This window comes from Ornithorhynchus anatinus, chromosome 1 (assembly GCF_004115215.2).
Source record: "Ornithorhynchus anatinus isolate Pmale09 chromosome 1, mOrnAna1.pri.v4, whole genome shotgun sequence".
Lineage (NCBI taxonomy): Eukaryota > Metazoa > Chordata > Mammalia > Monotremata > Ornithorhynchidae > Ornithorhynchus > Ornithorhynchus anatinus.
The window spans coordinates 22,468,697-22,489,373 of NC_041728.1; the positions used below are offsets into that span (position 1 = coordinate 22,468,697).

The 20,677-nt window shown below is 39.7% G+C and overlaps 1 protein-coding gene across 3 annotated transcripts in view; it reads left to right on the forward strand.

Annotated features, from left to right (window-relative positions):
- The window catches only part of TNPO1 (transportin 1), a 79,095-nt gene extending 65,005 nt beyond the window's left edge, over window positions 1-14,090 (forward strand). The window contains exons 19-25 of one of the 3 annotated variants that reach the window (XM_029076304.2): window positions 39-137; window positions 255-350; window positions 3,335-3,410; window positions 4,321-4,420; window positions 7,376-7,450; window positions 8,534-8,676; window positions 13,691-14,090. In XM_029076304.2, coding sequence (XP_028932137.1) covers window positions 39-137; window positions 255-350; window positions 3,335-3,410; window positions 4,321-4,420; window positions 7,376-7,450; window positions 8,534-8,641 — 554 coding nt within the window. In that variant the 3' untranslated portion in view covers window positions 8,642-8,676; window positions 13,691-14,090. Of the gene's footprint in view, window positions 1-38; window positions 138-254; window positions 351-3,334; window positions 3,411-3,493; window positions 3,567-4,320; window positions 4,421-7,375; window positions 7,451-8,533; window positions 8,677-13,690 lie in introns of those variants that run through there. The other 2 variants (XM_029076306.2, XM_029076308.2) reach the window with 2 other exon arrangements.
- Window positions 14,091-20,677: the final 6,587 nt, after the last annotated feature.

A 20,677-nucleotide genomic window follows, 5' to 3' on the forward strand; every position in this document is an offset into this window, starting at 1 on the left:
CCGATACAGAATGGTTTTTAAATTATTGTTTTTTCTAGCTGATTTCATGCCGATTTTGGGAACCAACCTAAACCCAGAGTTCATTTCAGTCTGCAACAATGCCACCTGGGCAATTGGAGAAATTTCCATTCAGATGGGTAAGATGCTTCCCTTTGCCCTATCTTATGGTTCTGATTTTACCCGTATTTACCTGTGGAAAATACACCAGTGTTTTTAATGTTCCTTCTCTTCTTTTTGTTTTTCGGGTGATATAGGCATAGAGATGCAGCCTTATATTCCCATGGTATTGCACCAGCTCGTAGAAATCATTAACCGACCCAACACACCAAAGACGTTATTAGAGAACACAGGTACCATATAACCAAACTGTCACGGTGAAGGGAGTAGTGTCTAATTTTATATATGTTTACATAGTCAGGGAAATCACACCGAAACCTCTCTGGCTTTAATAAATATAAGCTGTGCTTTGCCTGAAAGGTTATATGAGATTGTCTCGTGGTGTAATACTTGCTATTTGGTAATATTCCTAAACCAGAATGGCAAGACTGACAATTTAATATTAGAGTATTCTTGTGATATGGGAGTTTTCCCATTTCAATGTTTGACCTAAAGACTGGCTACTGAAGTAGTTACCCTTGAATTTATCAATATTATTTTCTGCTGGTTCAGAGAGTATACTTTAGATAGGTATGTGCACATGTCCGCTTTTCTAAATTTGCAGAGCTAAGGAAATATCTGGTGTGTGCACATATGAAAAGTATAAAGGTTGAATTTCCAATCCAAAGTTAAATTGTTTAGTAGAAAAATATGCGAGAATTGGGCTTGGGGTAGTTTTTCTCCCATATGAACTTTAGATTTTAAAAAAATGGGAGTGAGTTGTTGAAAGCTAATTAGTGAATAGCATGTCAATTTTGTGTTCAGTCTAGCCTTTATATGGGGAACTTGGGCAGTGGCTTGTGGGGTTTGGATTTAGAGCCTTGTTTATCTTTTTTGCATTTGTAGAGAGCATGTTTTTCTGGTTAAAGGGCACCTTCCATGCTACAGAACATTGGTTTCCACTAGGTCTCTATCTTAAGAGTTGTGGGAAGCTATCCCAAACTCTCAGTTCATCTCGTTCCTTTCTCCTAAATCCTGAATGAATCTGCATTGGGCCTGTGAAAGCATTTCACAGAAAGATCAATGAGATCTAATGAAATGGGAAAAATTTATTTAAAGGCCTAACTACCATTTTGGAAAACAAATTAACTGTCCTTGGGTTGGGAGCTAAAGATGGTAGTGTTCTAGTTAGGATGGAAGATGATCTTTTAACTACAAAGTATCCGGATGTTTGGCAAATACGGGTACTGCTAAATCTTAGGAAGGAGAAAGCCGATTTTAGTGCTGAAAATGCAGAGCCATAAAAAAAAAGTGCTAATTGAAGCTTGCTCAGCTTTATCCTTTCTAGTGATTGATTGTGGTACCTGTAGCTGACATTCATTCAGTTTAAGCACTTTACTATTATGAAATTCCCAAAACCTACATACATATTGAATCTTTTGTTTTTTACTCTAGTTATTTTAAATGTGAATGCATAACTACAAATAAATGTTGAATGTGATGTACTTAATAGAAAAGTTTGCTGTGGGATATCAGTTACTTAATTTTACTGAAGCTTGTTCTGCAAGATTAACTGGCTTTACTTACCTCCTTTTCCCAATTCTTTTGGGTTCTTTATTGCACTGTAAATTTAGGTGACATTCTTATTTGGTTGAAGGCCCTTTATTGCTTTAAAAAAAACAAACAACCCACCCAAATCTTCAGAACCAGCACCGCTGAAGGTAGAAAACAAACGTAACAGTGCTGTTAATTATTGAGCTTTTGAAATCCCATTTAAGAATATTGAAACCTCAAAGCCAATTTAACTTTTAAGAAATATTTTTAAATGGACCAGTGGTGTAATTAGAAACACATTTAGTTACGACATTTCAAACAATTTGTAAGCGTATCCTACACTGAACTTTTAAGTAGAACATCATCTGCTTTATTGCATGTTTCACTGGATTGTTCATAAATGCCTGTTTAATGAGAATGTTGCATAGTTTGTGTCTCTTGAACATAGGTTTTCTTTCTCTGCTTCATATGAATCTGCTGGAATTTAGTATTATCCGTGTAGTTTGCTTCAAGTAATCCTTAAACATTATCTTTCCCCCCCCCACTCTCTTTTTTTCTGAAAGATTAACCTTTTGTGAGTTTGAGAGAACACCATTAAAGCACTCTGTGGTTTAGTAAAAATGTATGTGTTTCTCTGTATGTATTTTGGAATTGCAGAATGCAGTTCTAAGTTTCATCTGTTTCATTTCTTGTTTTTTAAGTTTAGGGGTCTGAATTTGACAGTAAACATATGTTGGTGATTTCTTTTCCCTTTAGGAAAAATAGTTTTAAATAAACAAATTAGCATTTAATCCTCTCCCCTTATTGAAATTTTGTCATTCATGTACTCTTTTCCGTGCTTTAAACCATAAAAGCAGAAACCCTGGAAATTCATAATGTTAAATGTTTGAGTGGTATAACAGTTAACTTCTTTTCAGTCCCTGCGGTTGGATGTGTTAATACTTGGGCCAGAGTGTCAACTAACTACTGGTGTGTACAGGCTGGGTGGGATTCAGGGGTTTGCTGTTAGCCGATTTGTTTTGGGAGAGTCTAGAAAAAGAGCAGTTGACTTCCTCTTAGTAATCGACCAAACTTTGAGGATTGTTAAAATCGAGTTAGATAAGCATGGAAGAAACAGAAGGATTAAAGTACTAAGTATTTTATTTTAGAACAATGGACATTTGTTAAATTCATGTTTCTCAAAAGTGAGCAACTCTGCCAAGATCTCACCCGGTCAGTGGGAACTAAGACTTTGATTACCCTTAGTCGTCTTTAATTGTGGCCATTCGTAAATTCGGAAGTTCTATTTTTCCACCAGGAAATCCAATTCCCCAAATCAGCAAGCCATTTGAGCAGTTGGGCTGAATGACCCAAAAAAAAAAAATGCCATGGCAACTAAATGTGAAATTTGGTAGGGGATGTAATTTCTCGTGTTTTTGGTGTTCTCTCAATTTTTAAGAGTTTTTTTAATTCCTTTTGCTTTTCTTTTTCCCCAAGAGTATGCCATATATGTTGCTGCCCCTTAATTCAGGGGGTGGTAATAAACAGCACTGGTGAAATCTTATGTTTATTATCATACACAGATTCTGTTGGTTTCTGTTTCTGAGTTATTTGTTGTTTTTTCTTTATTTTTTCTCCTTCCCCCTCATTTGCTCATGTCTTGGTTGGCGTTTGGTGGTGTATAACCGTGATTGCGTTACCTTAGCAATAACAATTGGTCGTCTTGGTTACGTTTGTCCTCAAGAGGTGGCCCCCATGCTACAGCAGTTTATAAGACCCTGGTGTGTATTATTCAATCTTTTTTTTTAATTCATTTTTCTTCACTCTCTTTCTTTCTCTTTCTCTCTTTCTATCTCACTTTTAGATATATTTTCAGTTGGTTACAAAATCACAATCCTTAATCATTGCCAACCATGTGACTAATCTTGTCCTATCAGGTTTGTGAGTTTTTCAGTAGCATCGTCATGTACATTTATTTTTATGTTGTGGCTAACGACTAATTGATGCATGGGATAAGATTGTCACATGCTTGCTGTGTTAAAAAGCTTGATTATGAAAGAGCATTTTAAAATCCACCAGAATGATAATATGATGCATGCAGATAGTATAAAAATTAGACCGTGCATTACATTACTTTAAAAGAAAAAGATTTTGGAAACTTGAATTGCCTTAAAGACTATATGTTTAGATTTGTTTTGTATAAAATATTGTTTGCTTGCTGCTGTAAAACATAAATATCTCATATAAACTGTATTTGATATAGTTTACATTGTGGCAGTATAATCTATGTTCTGCTTTTTTAAATTGATAGTCCTCTTAAAACACTGTGGAACAATACTTTAGTGGTGTTTAATGGAATACAAGTCGTACTTTATTAGACTATTCCTTAATCTAGGCAATGAGTCAACTATGTGAATTGAATTGTTTTAGGTGCATGATTTTGAAATCAATCATTCATAGAAGTGAGCTAATTTGCCCAAGGAAAGTGAATTTCATTGTTCATAACTAATATCTTAGATTGAGTAGCCATAATTATACATTAAATGTTAAGAATCTATTTGTTCTCTGAAAACTCTTTGGAACTAGCCATAACTTCACTGTGGTGCTTATTCCATTAAATACTGTCAGTAATGTCACAAAACTAGCTTTGTACTTTTTTCAGTTCTAACATTCAGTTCTGCAATTTGACAGGTGCACTTCTCTGAGAAATATAAGAGACAATGAGGAAAAAGATTCAGCATTCCGTGGGATTTGTACCATGATCAGTGTCAACCCCAGTGGGGTAATCCAAGTAAGCTACTTTGCATCAATTTTGTTTTTTGTTTGTTTCTTTTTTCTTTTTTTTTAAACTTTGATAAATGTCAACTCCAGTGAGGCAATCCAAATAAGCTATTTTGCAACAATCTTGTTTTGTTGGGGGGGTTTTTTGTTTGGTTTTTGTTGGGGTTTTTTTTTAGTTTTATTTCTTGGGGTGGTGAACCATGGGATGGAGACAAATGCTTTGAGATAGGGAATGTATCTCATTAATTGCTTAGAGTCATAAAGAGAGTAGTCCAAAGCATTTAAAATGTAATGTGTTGTGGTGTACTTTTGGTTTGTTTTGTTTGTTTTACAATATATATATATATATGTGCGTATAATTTTGTACTTTTGTAGCCTAGAGTTTGGGGAACCCGTGGCCAGTTTCTTCACTGTAGGCTCTTATGTCCAGACATACATTGGCAAATAAAAAGTGTGGTTTAGGTTCCCAGGGGTTCAGAGGTTGATTCAGGGCTGACCAGAGGGGGCTTTGCAGAGGTACCCAGAAAGCTATGATGGAGCTGTTCAAAAGAGAGGGCCTCCCTTCTAGGTAGAGAAGCCGGTGTTCTGCGAGAAGACTGAGTTCAGCAGGGAGATGTGTGGGTGCAGCAGGCTACAGGAGAGCTACTTGCAGACCAGTGCAAAAGGATTTGTGGGCCGGGGTGACTGCCCCTTGGAAAAAGCCCTAGCTTTCAGAAGAGGAGGTTAAATCCCAGATTTGTTTTAAGGCCTGCTTGTGCAATTAAAGCAAATGGTCTTATTAAAGCCAGGCATCATTACTTGTTTGTAGTACCATGTATTGTGAGAGAGAGAGAGAGTTGTGTGTGTGTGTGTGTGTTTGAGAACTCCTGGCGCAGCGGCATCTGAGGTGACAGAGGAACGGGAAGGGAATGTTTACCCTTCCCTGGACCCTCAGGAAGTGGGCCTGGCTAACTTTACCCCAGGTGCTTCCTTTGCCCTGTAGTGTAGTGTAGATCTTGAGACTTGGGTGGTGACAGCATATTCAGGATATTATCATGAGCCCCTAAAATTATTCCAACCTCCACAGTTTAAAAAAAAAAAAAGCTAAGGCCCCTCAGACACTCAGGCACAGTGATAAGGTTAATTTGGGAGGAACAAAAGGTTCAAGCTGGGGTATAGTGGAAGTGGAGAGTGGGTTGGGGGAGGAAGCTGATGAAAGAATTCTTAAATGGTATTTAAGTGCTTACTATACCCCAGTGCGTAGTATAGTGCCTGGAAAAGAGACAAGATAATCAGGTTGGACACAGTCCCTAACCCACATAAGGGTTCATATTCTTAAATCCCCGTTTTACAAATGAGGTAACTGAGGCCTCATAAATGAAATAACCTGCCCAAAGTCATACAGCGGACAAGTGGCAGAGCTGGGACTAGAGCCAGGTCCTTTGACTCCCAGGCCCCCTGCTCTTTTCACTAGGTCACGACTGGGGAAGCTGGTTGGTTGCTCAGCTGGGATATGATGAGTTACTGGACCAGGGTGGTGGCCATTTGGTTGAGGGGGAAGGGGTGGATATGGGAGATGTGGAGGAAAAAGACCGGATTTAATGACAGCCTGAATGAGAGGATCAGAAGAGAGTGAGGAAGTAAGGATTGGTCCTGTGTTGCGGGCTTCAGACTCAAGGAGTTTGGTATTGTCAACTATGATGGAAAAGTGAGGTGGAAGAGTGAATTTGGGAAGAAAGAGAGCGGACAGGCTAGAGGTGGAAGGGAAGCCATGAGAGCCCTCCCCCCAGCCTGAGGGAAGTTGCGGTAGACGGAGAAGAGGAAGGGGATACAGAACAGCATTGAGGAACACCTAAATTTAAAGTGCTTTAGTATACGCAGTAAGTGCTTAATAAATATCACCACTACTATTAAGGGTGAGAGGTGGAAGAAAAGCCAGCCATCTAAGAGCCTGAGAGAGCAGCCTAAGGAGCATAGGAGAACCAGGAGAAGATTGTATCAGTTATACCAAGAGTAGATAGTGTTTACAAAAGAAAAGGAGTGGTCCACACTGTTGGAAAGAAGCCAAGAGATCAGTCAGCAGTAGGATAGTGTTAGGGTCCATTAGATTGGTGAGGAAGCATAGAACTCTGTATTGCAGGAGATGGGAAGTCAGAAATTGCTCACTCTCTGAGGATCATTACTTATTCTAACTGTGCAGCAATTATAAAGTGCTTATTGTGGGCCTCAGCACTTCTATGGGAATAAGATAATCAGGTTGGACACAGTTCCGATCCCTCAAGAGGCTCACTACCTAAGTGAGCTGGAGAGCAGGTACCCTGTCCCCCTTTTTTACAAATAAAAAAGGAAGCCCAGAGAGGTTCAGTGCCTTGTCCCAGGTCACACAGCAGACAGTTGATAGAGACTGGAATCCACATCTCCTAGACTCCCAGTGCCATGCCCTTTTCCACTAGATCACTTCTATAAATTGGATTGAATATTCTGATCACTGCACCGTCCTTATGCTGGGGAAATTGAGGGCCATAAGTATTGGTAAGGGAAAATAGAAATAGATCAGCATCAATTAAGGTGCAGGCTAGACCTGTGGGAGTTATTAAATTTATCTTCTGACAGCCTTTTCAAAGGGCTTATTGCTTCTTGAGCTCGTTGAATACTTAGATTTTTTAAAAATCTAACGTGATTGGTACCAACTATTGATACCTCGGGGATTTTGAAGTGTTGAATTGACCACAAATTTGGACTTACCTCCTTCGAGAGGGGATCTTGAGGGAGATTGGCACATATTCTGAGGAATGGTCGTACTTGATGAATATTATGTTTACGTAAATCAAAAGATGTAAATATGAAGGAGATCCATTGAATCATGCAAAAGGACCAATTTGTGCTTTGGTATTGTATGTGAGATTTAAAAAAATCTTGTGTGTTGAGGCATTTTACTGAGCAATGTAATTAGAGCTATTACAATATTCCATGTTTAATATTGCAGGATTTTATATTTTTTTGTGATGCCGTTGCATCATGGATTAGCCCGAAAGAAGACCTCAGAGAGATGTTCTGTAAGGTAATTATAAATGTTCATGTTGACAAATATCATTTAGGGGTCCGGGATCCTAATTGGTTTAAGTACTTCTTCCTTTGCCCTACCCACCCGAACAGCTTGCTTACATTCAAGCAAACTATGCGCTGTTCATTAGTTCTCCAGATTACAGGCTTTCTGTGAGGCAGAAAACCATGCTTGAAACAATTGAGGATCTGAAGTACTGGGAATGTAAAACTAGGAAGGGAGTTGAGGAATTTGGCTAATACGTTAAGAGAAGTAGAGGAAGGAATTGGAGAGCTACCAAAACCGACAGCCCCTAGTTTGCAGCTTCTGCCTTGTGAAGGAAAGCCAGTGTGCTCTCTTGAGTTCCTTAGTTCATTCAGGTCCTTGCCTGCTTTCGTTTGGTTCTCTGAAATTTTCACATTTATAAACCGTGTTAGTTGGGTGCTCTCTGCTGTACTATTTGCCACTGTTGATGTTTTGATTTTGTTAATGAACTCCACCCATTTCCAGCAGGAGCAGAGAATTACATGCTTCCGTTACTGGGAGTCCTTCTGTAACACAGGGGTCGTGCTTTTGAAGGACCTTTGTGTTCTGGGAAAATCGCATTAGAGTAGCCATTGATTCAGTGAGAGCTAATGGATGAGGGGGCAGGTAGTTTCAACATCCCAGATAGCTTTGGATAAAAATTCCTATGTTATGTTCACAACTAGCTACATGTGCCACTCCCTGGTAATTTACTGTATTAAATGTTGAGAAGTCACAAAGCATTGTGTAGTATAAAACCTCGAGGCCGGGACTGGGACTGTATTACTACAAGGAGCAGTTGTAGCGTTACACCTTAATCAGTACTGCCCACAACCATTTCTCCCAGCTCCTAAACCACTCGAGGCAAGTTGCAGCTTGTGTTCTACTGGAACAAAGTCGTGTTGAATAATTTTTCCTCTTCCATTGTATGGTACCCAAATCTCATGATATAAACTCATGCTTTAGCAGAACTTTGTATTGAAAACCAATGACGCTATCGGTAAAGGATTTTGGGAACGGGACTTGTGTCTTTCCTTGTCATTGTTGGTAAACCATGGTCTTTCTGCTTATCCGCAGATCCTTCATGGATTTAAAAATCAAGTTGGGGATGAAAATTGGAGGCGTTTCTCTGACCAGTTTCCTCTTCCCCTAAAAGAGCGTCTTGCGGCTTACTATGGAGTTTAATCTCATGCACTCAAGCTGCAGTCCCATGATTAGGGGTAAGTGTCATAGGAAGCAGGAATTTGGTGAAAAAAAATGTCATCATGTTCAGCACTTCTCCCCACCCCCCAAACTTTGGGTCACAGAATACTTTTTTGGCTGGACGATGGTTCAGTCATTAAGGAAAGTGAGAAGTGTCTCCCTGTTCCTCCTCCAAACCAAAAATCTCATGGAGGCTCCAGATTCAAAGGGAAAAGCAAGATTCACCTCCTTGATGATAGCTTGGAATTGGGCGGAGGGAGCTTTTGGGTTTGGGGCTCATTGGATTTGGAGGAACCAAAAGCCCATGGGATTTAGAAGATGTGAGGTTCCAGAAGTTTGGGGAAGTAACAAAAAAAGGACTGACAAGATTTTTTTTTTTTTCTTTTGGAGTTGTTGATCTGGGTTTACCTGGCCACATTGTGGGCTGGAGGGTAGATTTCAGTTCCTTTCTGTCTGTTTTCTTGAGTGAGGGTGGTATTGGGAGGCCTCAGGGAGCGTGGAAAGAAAAGCTTCAAGAACCAGACATTCCTTCAAAAGAAAGTGACATTGTCACTACTTGTGAAAACCTCAACTAATTTTCCCGTGGAAAAAGAGAAGATAGTAAAAAAAAAATTACATTAATAACACAGATTCATTGTGGGTCCACAGGGAGGTGACCCAAACTGGGGTAAAGTTCATGGGCCCCACAGTATTTCAGAGACCGGGTCCAGCAGCCTTATCGCTGCAGTCTCATGAATTTGCAGAATTCCAGATAATCAGGTCCTTTCTCCACCGCTTGGTAGGTGGGTTTTTTTTGCAGGGAGGGAAAAAAAAGTGATGCAGTACAATCTAAAATGAGATCCTGCTCTCAAAATGGTGTTTCCAGTCTCTGAGACCTGCCCATGTTAGTTTACCCCAGAACTGAAATCTGAGTCATCCACGCCTGGCCCGCAGGGTTTTGGTTCTCCTATTAAAGATAGCCATGTTGCTGCCTGTCAGCAGCCAGTGGAAGAAAATCTTTAAAAGGCTGGCCATGTGACTGCTCATTCTGGTTGTAGATATAGTGGTCACCATTGGGTAGCAGGGCTTCACCCCTCCAAACCAGGAGTGAAGGGAGGCATTCCTAAGCCCTTCTCAGTGGGTATGGTATGTGCAAGTCAGAAATTATCCCTCCTGGCTAGCTTTCCTCAAAGGGCCACTGTAAAATACAGATTTCACCAACAGGCAATTATGTATTCTCTTCACCTGGAGGTAAACAGTTAAAGCAGGTCTTGCAACAACAGGATTCTGATCTTAAGGCTATGCCCATTGTGCTTTTATGACAGCACATGAAAGCAGAGAGGATTAGGAGGAGATAGTATTTTTGAAAACCTTTGCATTGGAATACTTTGGCTGCAGTAGTAATCTATGCAAACAGATGTTTTTTCAGGTTTAATGTGTCTTTCTATGTAGGGACATTTACTCATGAAGTGATTAGTCAGTACTCAAGTTTCTGACTATCTTTGTCACAAAAAAAAAACCTTTTATCATTTTCCTTTTGAAGATCAAGAGTTATTTAATTCATGAGAGTACAATGAGTAAAATACTTTCTTGGCACAAAGCATTAGGCAGCAATATTGTGTAGAGCAGCCAGAGTAGCTTCCCTTGGGTTTAGGAGAAGATGCAGTTCATCTGAATTTTCCCTCTTCTCTAAAGCTAGTGACCATGGCGTTCTATTAGTCAAATTAATCAGATTGGACACTCTCCATGTCCCAGATGGGGTTCACAGTTTTGTTGCCTATTTTACACATGAGGAAACTGAGGCACAGAAAAGTCAAGTGACTTGCCACAGATCTCATAGCATATGAATGGCAGACCTGGATTAGAACCCAGGGCCTTCCAACTCCCAGGCTCATGCTCTGTCCACTAGACCACAGTGCTCCTCCCTCCCTTTCAATCCCCACATTCAGTCTGTCGCCAAGTGCTGTTCGTTTTTCCTCCACAATTATTTCTAGAATCCAGCCTTTCCTCTCCAACCAAGCGGCCACCTTACCAAGCCAAGTCTATGTCACAATCCAACTTTGACTACTGCATCAGCCTCCTTGCTGATCTCCCTGTCGTGTCTCTCTCCTCTCCAGACCATACTTCCCTCTGTTGCCAGGTCATTGTTCTAGAACGTCATTCTGTACACTTCTCCTGACTCAGAAACCTTCAGTCGTGGTCCATTCCTTTGGACATCAAGCAGAAACTCCTGACCATCAGCTTTAAGGCACTCAGCTCTCCCCATCCTATCTCCCCATCTTACTTACTCTCTTGTCCCACTGCGTCCAGCTGGCATTCTTTTGTTCTTCTCAAACCGACATAGTCTATGTATCCCATACTCGTCTCCCACCCCCAACCTCTTACTTGCACCCTCTGCCTGGAACTCCCTCCCCCTTTACAGGTGGCAGACCACTGCCCTCCCCATCTTCAAAACCTTTTGTAACTATATCTTCTCCGGTCAATCATTCAATCAACCAAAGATATTCATTGAGCACTTTATTATGATATTTTTAAGCACTTGGGTGTCTTCCACTGTTCTAAACGCTGGGGTAGATACAAGTTAACCAGTTTGGACTTAGTCCCTTTCTCACATGGGGGTCGCAGTCTAAGTTGGTCAGAGATGAGGCATTGAACCCCCATTTTACAGATGAGGAAAGTGAGGCACAGAGAAGTTAAGTGACTTGCCCAGTGTCACACAGCAGGAAACTAGCGTAGCGAGGATTAGAACCCAGGTCCCTGACCCCAAGGCCCATGCTGTTTCCACGAGGTCATACTGCTCTACGTGAAATCATCTTTTTGCTACTCCTGATCACTTTGTGGATCAGGAAACAGACCCCCAGAAGTGAGGGCATTTACTGCAAGAGAATCTATTTCTGTGCCCAGAGTGAACGCTGGTGTAAATCTACTTCAGATAATACCTAGTTCTCTGACCCCTCAAAAGCAAAGAGATGTGAAAGTTAGGTGCAGCAGTGACCACCTGTTCATCTGGGGACCACACCCTGGACAAAGTGGACTCTGGGCCAGACCGATTGAGCTGCCCTGTCTGACTCAAGGAAGAACTGTTTCCTTCATTGCAAACACCATCATATTAGAAGCAATTTTCCCCAAGGGGAAACTTACAAGGGTATACTGTTTGGTAGTCATGTCAGGTTTCTGTCAGGAATGCTGGGAAATACCAAGCGTTTCCTTATACTTTGTATCTCGAGCAGCTCTACCAATCGTCTAAGGATAACATTTTGTTAAACTTTTATGCTGTAGAGTCATAGGGCACAATAAAAAGTTTCCACTTTCTTTACTCCAATTCCCTTCTCAGTCCTTTCTAATTTGGTTGATGCACCCTTCACTCGACTGAGGCTGCTGTCCCTAAGGTCACCAGTGACCTTCTTGCCAAATCTGATGAACTCCATTCCATCCTCATATTCTCTACATCTCGGCTGCTTTTAACAGTATGGACGACTCCTTTGTAGAAATGCTAACTGAACTCGGGTTTACCGACACAGTTCTCCTCCTGGCCGGTCCTTCTCAGTCTCCTGCTGACTCTTTGAGCAGAGCACTGTACAGAGCACTTGAGAGTGCAATATAGTAGAGCTGGTAGATACAGTTCCTGCCCTCAGGGAGCTTACATTCTGGGTAGACCGACGTTAAATTACATGCCATGATTTAATTTCTGTTTTCTCTATTTTATGGCCATCCTGTTTCCTCTAGCACTTCTGTGCCACCTAAACTCTTGGGGCCCTCACACTCCTTCCTTCCCCCACCCAATCCCTCTTCCCATAGCACTCGCATGTCTATCTTTAGACTCTTTTACTTCCTCCTGTCTAGTTTATTTCATTGAGCACCCATCGCTGTAGATTATAAACTCCTTGAGGGCAGGGATCATTTCTGCTAGCTCTATTGTATTCCCCCAAGCTCACTGTATTCTGCTTAGCGTGCAAAGGGTACCTAATAAGTCCTTTTGATTGGTTCCTTTGTAGCTGGAGGTTATCATACAATTGCATTAAGCCCTTACTATGTGCAGAGCATTGTCCTAATCGCTTGTGAGCTTGTGAGAGTACACTATAACCGAGTTGGTAGACATGATTGTTTCCTCCCCACCAGGAGCTTAGAGTCTAATTGGATACCCTCCGCAAGTAAATCTTTTTTTAGGTGACTGTTTAAGGAATAACAACCAGAATATTGTGTACTAGAGGGATAATTTGACTCTGATACTTGGTTTTGAACTTAAAACGAGCCTTCATTTCTGTTAGGAGATAGAATGACTGAAGTAGACAGTTCTCACTTTAAGGGGGTATTTGTCTGTTTTGAAATACTAGAGGAGGGTACCAGTTTCCAAAAGAGTCTAGTGGTGAAGATCACTGTCCTGGAGGAATTACCATTTGAACTGAGTTTTGAATGAATGAATCGATCCACTGATTTGAGTGCTTACTACGTGCAGAACACTGTACTAAGTGCTGGGAAGAATATAATGCAGCAGAATTAGCAGACACATTCCCTGCCCACAACAAGAGGGATACGATGAAGGAGGATAAGGCTGACTTTGAGGGCCAGAGGTGTGAATGTGAGAAGGGAGTGACGGGCAACAAGAAGGGACTTGCCATGCCTCTGGTGGCAGCGGTCAGATCTTTGGCCTGGACGGATGGGTGGAAGGTCTTGCAAAGAAATTGGAGTTAATCAAATCTGATTGAGAGGCTAACAGGAAATGACATGAATGAGCAGTCGGACAACTTTTCGTTTCCTTTATCGGTAAAACGAACCCACCCCCTCCCCCGTCCCCTTGACCTAACTTGTGTTTTCATGTGCTTGACCAGTAGACCCTAGAATGAAGCATTGATAGACAGTCTAAAGTAGTTTTTTTCTGGAGGAATCCTGGTGCCATAAAAAACAACAGCATCATATGAAATAAGAGAGTTGAGTTGAATTAGTTTGAAAATTGCGCCAGAAAAATGTGATGGTGTCATTGACCATGTCTGATTTGTACTATTCACGGATCCTTTTTTTCTCTCTCTCTCTTTCTCTCTTTTTCTCTTCCAGGTCCTTCAGTCTGGGAGACTAGGAGGGAGCCTCTGCACCCAGGGAAAATGTTCCCCTTTACTGGGGGGGAAGGGTAAACCAGTAGGGAATACAGTACAATCCCAACCCTACTGGGAGGGGCGGGAGGGAGGTGTTGCCGTCACTGTATTAAGTCGATGTTGGGAAACGTTTTAACATCTGGAGCCTTTGTGGGTGGAAATCTGTCTCCTATTACAACTCCGCACTGGATGTGAAGAAGCAAAAAAGAGAATCTTTACACAAAACAGCACATTCTGGAATATTATGGGGAATTGTACCAAAACAACCACCATATAATTGAACCCTAGGGATAAGAAAGAGAGGAAAAATTCCTTAGCGCACAATAAAGGAAACCTAAGAACGGGGGTTACCGACAGTAAAAGGCTTTTTTTTTTTTAATTTAATGCTATAAGGGTTTTCTACTTAATTTTTCCCACCTGGTGGGATTCCTAGTTATTTGCATGTTGATGAAGAACTACACCAATGAAGTTAGTCCAGTTACAGTGCAGCTTGCTACCCACAGTAGAAGCGGGCTCTTTCGAGTTACAATTTTAGGTACCCCAAAAGAAGGCCAAAAGATGTGTTCAGACAAAAGGAAAGCACCCTGCAAGATGCCAAATGAGTCACTCCTTTCACCTTTCGGGGGTGGGGTGGGGGGGGGAGGGCAGGGAAGGAATGGAAGGGGGTGGGCATATCGAACTAAAGAGGGACATCTTAATTTTACATTAAAACATTAATGTAGTGGATATATAATTTGATGGTTGTACTTCATTAGATTTAAGTTCTAGACCAAGGCATTATTCTTAATGTGCAGTTTAAGGTTCAGGCATGCATTCTGGCTCCTAGTGATTGAAAGTAATTTAAATTAGTGGGAAAGTAAGTAGCATGCTTGCATCACATAGAGTGAGGTTGGTATTCATTTACCTTTGTTGCGCCAGTTTGTGTTCCGGTTTACCGATTCAATAGAGCCCTGCATTGAAAATTCCTTTTTAAGATTCTGTGGATTTTATTTTTATTAAGACTATAGCTATAAAGTACTGTAGTTTACAGTTAGGCCTCGAAATATCTTTTTAGGATCTGTTAGGAATAAGATTGATATTGTATTGTGTGTAACCTGCACAATGTGGAAAGCTGATATACCTGTGCAAAATCTTTGCCTCTGTGCTGTCAGTGTGATGTGCTTTCTGCATGGTTATATACTACTAGTGATTTTATCAAACCTTCTAAAACTAAGAGTTACATGGTAAAAGATCTGTCAGGCTGCATAAATGTTAGATGGCACGTAAAGACAATTTGTAGAAGTCGATGACATGATTGCTATATTTCAGTGTTTATTCCCACTCAACATATTGCCTTCTAAGCTTTCTTTTTGTTCAAAGCATGATCTTAAAGAGATGTTTAAGTTAATGGATGTAATGCAGGGTACCTACACTGTATTGGCGCATGTTGGTGGCCCTTGGTGCCCGAGTGAAGCACAAGGGGGCAAGTGAAAAGCTACAGAGTGAAAGTTGATTTGGATCCTCTTCATTTCATTTGTTTCGCTTTTCTGTTGTTTTCTCTACTTACATGTATTCCTGTGAATAAATCCTTGTTAAGTTAACCCTTTACTTTTCCTTCCATGTGTATTTTCTTATATACTGTGAATGTGAGACCCTAACTGGTACACTTGATCTTGTGTCCACATGTAAGTGCAAGTCTTTATTAATTCAGATTGCCTGAACAGTGTATCCCATGATGATGAAGGAAAATGGAGAGATTATAACTCTGCTGGTCAGAGGCGAAGCCACCCCTTTCCATTTTTCAAATGCTGCATAACAATCGGCAAACAAGTTAAGCCATAACGGCCTTTTTTATCTCTGAGTTGCTCACCTTTGCATTGCAGAATGAATACTGGATAACAGTTTTTATTTAAAAAAAAAAATTGCTCCTCTCTGCATGGTTCTATACTTTAAGGGCGTTGAATGATAGCCATTGCACTGAAGTTTGAGCCGTGTGAGTGTGAATTTATAAATGCTGTTTTCAAATATTTTTAAATGCATGAGAGCATGCAACTGAGTTTTTACACATTCCCCCCTTTTTTCTTGTTTCTCTCTCTTTTTTTTTTGGGCTTTGCAAATTTTGGTATATGACATGAATTTGGTGAGTTTGTCGAGCATAAGAAGATTGAGGTTCTTTAACGCCAGGACAGTTTGTTTAAATTTAAGTCAAACGTGCATGGTAGCATGTTGCTTTCACGATCCCTTGCTTCATCTGAAGCTCCAAATTCAACTTCCAATATAAAACGTTTTGTTCCTTCTCAGCGTTCTAAATTAAATAGCTATTTTGCTCTGAAATAGCAATGATGAAAATCTAAGTGCTGCAAGTTACTCTTGAAAATTTGGTGAGGAGAGAGACGCCTTTGATACAACCTTTCATGTCCCTAGGATAGTTGTGGGTGACTAATTCAATCCGAAAAGACAAAATTTTACTTTGAACTTAGCGCAGGAAACCCTCCTTGGAGTGCAATTTAGTGTTATTTGGGCCTGTGTTTCATCGTGACAATTGTATGTTGATTAACCACCACATTGTCACTTGTTAGGTTTAGACCAGACTCCACTTGTACAAATACGGATTTAAAGAGCTCTTTAAAAAAAATATATCATTTGATCTAGTCCCGGATATAAGGGAAAGTCATTTAAACAGGACCAGCATTGCCTGTGAATTTGAAGCTTTTTTTTTTTCTTGAGAGGTCCCTGTGCTCTTTCTAAGTAAATTCAATCATATTTCTAAGGTAGTAAAACCCAGGAATTTGCAGAAGCCATTTAAGTTAAAATTTGAGGTAAGATCCATTCTGATTCAGCATTAACAGTTGTTAATACAAACTTGCATCATGGGATATATAAAGCATCTTATTTCTTGTGGTGTAGTCTTTGACAGTCTTTGAATGTTGACTGAATGTTTTTGGAATTGTGAGTTTGTCTTTGTTACATTCCAGTGTTTCTGCCTTTTGGCATGCTAAAAGCACGGCTTACTTCATCTGCTCCTTACACACTGAATAAAGTGCTGTTAGTGTGCTCAACTACAGAAATAGCCGCTGCTAAGTGATGTAGATTTTTCTACTTGAATATTTTTATGTTGTAGAAACCTCAGGAGGTCAGTGTTTACTGTTTTTATATCTGCCTTCTTTTTCCTGTTTGAGCTTCCCTCTTTGAAGGATTCTAACAGTGAACAAAAGCTGCTGATCAACCTAAGTTGGTAACAGAAAGTGTATTTAAGACAATTAAATGCATCTTTTGGCAGTTCTCAAAGTTGCAGTTCAATTAGTGAGTGAACTTAATGCCACAGAATTTTCATTTACATCTTCAGGAAATGAGTCTGCTCTTCATATTGTCTAATCTCTTTGATTTCAGACTGTGTAAAGAAATGATCAATTTTGTACATTTTCCAGTTGATTATTTTCCAAATAATCAACCTGTAAATAATTCTTAAAGAGCCATTTCTGATGCTTTAGGTTATTGCTACTTCTTGATTTAGTTGGGCAGGTTAGGCAAACCCCTCTCACAGCCATTGCAATCTTAAAAGAAAGAAGTAGCATTCATTTTGTAAGAAACATAACCTCCAATATTGGTAGACACTGTGACTTTTTGTTGAGACTCTTCCTTTTGCATTGATCTGAATGACTTAAACTGCATATACTGTAAAATAGACTCAAATATATATTTTAAAATACTTTCAACTGGCCTTCCTCAATTAAGATGCTTTGCGACTCAGTTACAAAACATTCAAATACCAATTTTATCTCAGGTGAATAGACTCTGGTACCCTTTTTTGTTTCGTTTTTTGGGCACATGCTTGTAAATTGTCTACCTGTTTTTATGATTTCTTAGAGGAGCTTCCTAGTATGTCTTAAATACGTAGATCTAAATTACTCTTTTACAATGGGAAAACAGTAAGGTTTTGCTTCATGTAGATAACCTATCTTATTCATATTGAATGTATTAACAGATAATGGTGCAAAAAACATTCTTCCCACGAGAAGAGTGTGTCATGCATAACTGCAACTTGAGTCCTTCCTCAACAGTACTTTAAAATAAAAAAACCAACTAAAAAAAATGAACGTTACCTATTGGGTTTGTCGCAAATAAGGATTAGGAAAAACCGAAATGAGTAATAGCTTAGTATCAGCTGCTTTTTAGTACTATTACCAAAATGCAGGTAGTGAAATCTTAATACCATATGGTACGCAGAGCATCTACTAAGGAATTAGGGTATTATTAGGTGAAAATTTAGATCCCTAGAGAGCTAATGTTAACTAGTAAGAGAGGGCCATTACAGTAGGGTTCATTGGGATACCAGTAGGGCTTTTGCATACAGGCGTTTATTATGCATTACATTAATTATTCATTGAGTTAAGGATTGAGTCATCCCGGATGACTCTCTAAAGGGATAGGCATTGGGGTTAGTATATGGGTTCGCGCACTTGGCTCTAATTTTCTTTACCTGTATACTTTCTATTAAGGCTTAGATCTTGGTGTAGCTCTGTCCCCAGTTGCTGTTAAATGTAGTTCACTCTTCCTTTGTCCCCCTCTAATTGTTGGAAGCAAGTTAATTTTGTAGTAGACTACAATGAACATTGTGACTTCTGATCATTGTGGGTTTGTATCCCAGAGTATATATTGTGTTCAAATAACTGAGATGCCTAATAGCTGAATGTTTGCCTTGATTTGAGGGAAGTTAAAATGGTTAGCAAAAGGTGAAACACCATTCGTTGTTGGACAGCCTACTTTTTACCAAGCCAAATCTCCTTGCCAAGCAGAGTATCACTGTTTAGAGAACACAGTAGTTACCCTTTTTTTCCTCTGTTGGTTTTGCTGAGCTCCTTGCATAGCAAAGGTTTGGACATGTTGGAGGGGTGGGAGAGGAGAATGTTGTTAGAGTATACTCTCCCAAGTGCTTAGCACAGTGCTCTGAACACCGTAAGCGCTCAATAAATACCATTGATGGATTGTTTTGGGTGTTTTTTTTGTTTTGGTTTGGTTTTTTGTTCTTTTCGGGGTATGTAACACGGCTAAGAGCCTGGATGGTTTTGTGCAGGTAGTGAAGAGGCAGCACCTTGTGTAATAAGGCTAACTTGGCACTCCTTAAAATTCTATATAGGCGGTTATTTTGCAAAGAGAAATGAGTTTAAATGTACACGATCTCACTTTGCAACCCTAAAACAGTTTGAAGCTTAATTACCTATGTAACGTTGGGTGCAATGAGTTAGAAGGTTAGCATTAGTACAGAAACAACTGGCTCTTTCTGCTGACAACTTAGGTTGTATGAGTTATGCTTGAAAGCTTTAAATCTGATGTTCCTTGTATCTGCCACAATGTTAGAATGTTTCCTTCAAACATATCCTCCTGCAACCTCTCAAGCTGTACTAAATTGAGTGATATTTCTTGAAGTCTGACTCTGTGCTAACAGAACTTCATTTTAAATAGAATATGGTTTTAATTTTTGATAAGCTGCTGAATTTTAAAGAGAGTTTTTTGGGGCCACCAAATATTTTGGATCATGCAGAGAATATATATTGTACTGTAGTAATTTTGTATTTACATTTGTATGATGTGACATAATAGATGTGAATGTTAATCACTGCTTGACTATGTTAATAAAGTTGTTTAAATATAGATGTTTCACTCTGATTTTTAATGGAAGGAAATGAGGTGTTTTGGTTTTTTCCCCACTTTGTTTCCAGATGTTTCTCTGATAAATATGCAATAGCGCACCCTTGTGGTTTGGTGGCGTTTTGGAGCATTTGAAAACCTTTTGTATTCGTAATTTTGTTTTCGTCTACATTTATTTTTAAACCTACCTTAGGAATTGTGAATCCGTTGCACATTTTATCCCAGATGTATTTTTATTGGTTTGTTTAGTGGCGGGAGGATCGCCAATTGAAAAGTGTGTTTAAGGCTAGGAAAATAGTTTGTGTTGTAACGTGCCTTGCATTTTAGTACTTTGGGAGCCTTTTACATTTTGGAGAAATTAAAATTTCAAATCTCCTTTTTATAATAATAGGAATAGCGGTCATTCCCCTCGCCTCCCCCACAATGAGAAAGAAGTGGCTCCAAGATGCAAAGCATTAAAATAGCTGTGAATCTAATTGAAGTGAGTCAGTGTTGAAATTTTCAGAGACAACCTTTCAGGAAGCTTCAGACATTGAATCAAGTTTTCTCTCCCCAGCTCAGTTGTTTTTGCATGTGAAACATGGGAGTTAAAAGCACATTCCAGGAGGTGGTTCCTGGGGTTCTCTCCCAGGCATTTAGTACTTTGCAGTGCTTTGCACACAGTGGATACTCAGATGAGCTTAAAACGGTGCTTTGCACACAGTGGGCACTCAGATGCGCTTAGAACAGTGCTTGGCACATAGTAAGCGCTTAACAAATACCATCATCATCATCATCATCCCCTGGATTGATTGAATGTAGAGCAGTGGATGATGCTACATCTATCATCATCGTATTCTTCCCAAACTCAACTTCAGTGAGAGTCCATAGTTTGGGACTTGCCACTTTCGGGGAGAGACAGTTATAATTGGTTTACATAAATGTGTTTCCACATTGTATAGTCATGTATCTTGGTTTTCACTCAAGTATTTGAGTTGAAGTTTTTTGACAGTCTGTTTTGAATTTCATTTGGAAAGATTTTTATTTTTGTGCCACCCCAATTTGTGAATGGTTTTCTAAGACTGCGAAAGTCAGGTTTTTTTCTGATGCTTTAGAATTAGCTCCCTATGCAAGCAATACTCCTGATTGTTATATATGTTAATTAATAGATTACACCTTGCATATGCACATTTGCATAGTGACCATTGTAGTGGTCAGTCTAACCTTGTAAAATGAGTTGGTCATCTTTGGAGATTGGCTCATCAGAGAAAAGAAAAGTTGAATATTGCCTAATTGGTCTTAGAATATTATTTGTATCATTAATGTTATGTTAACACTTCTG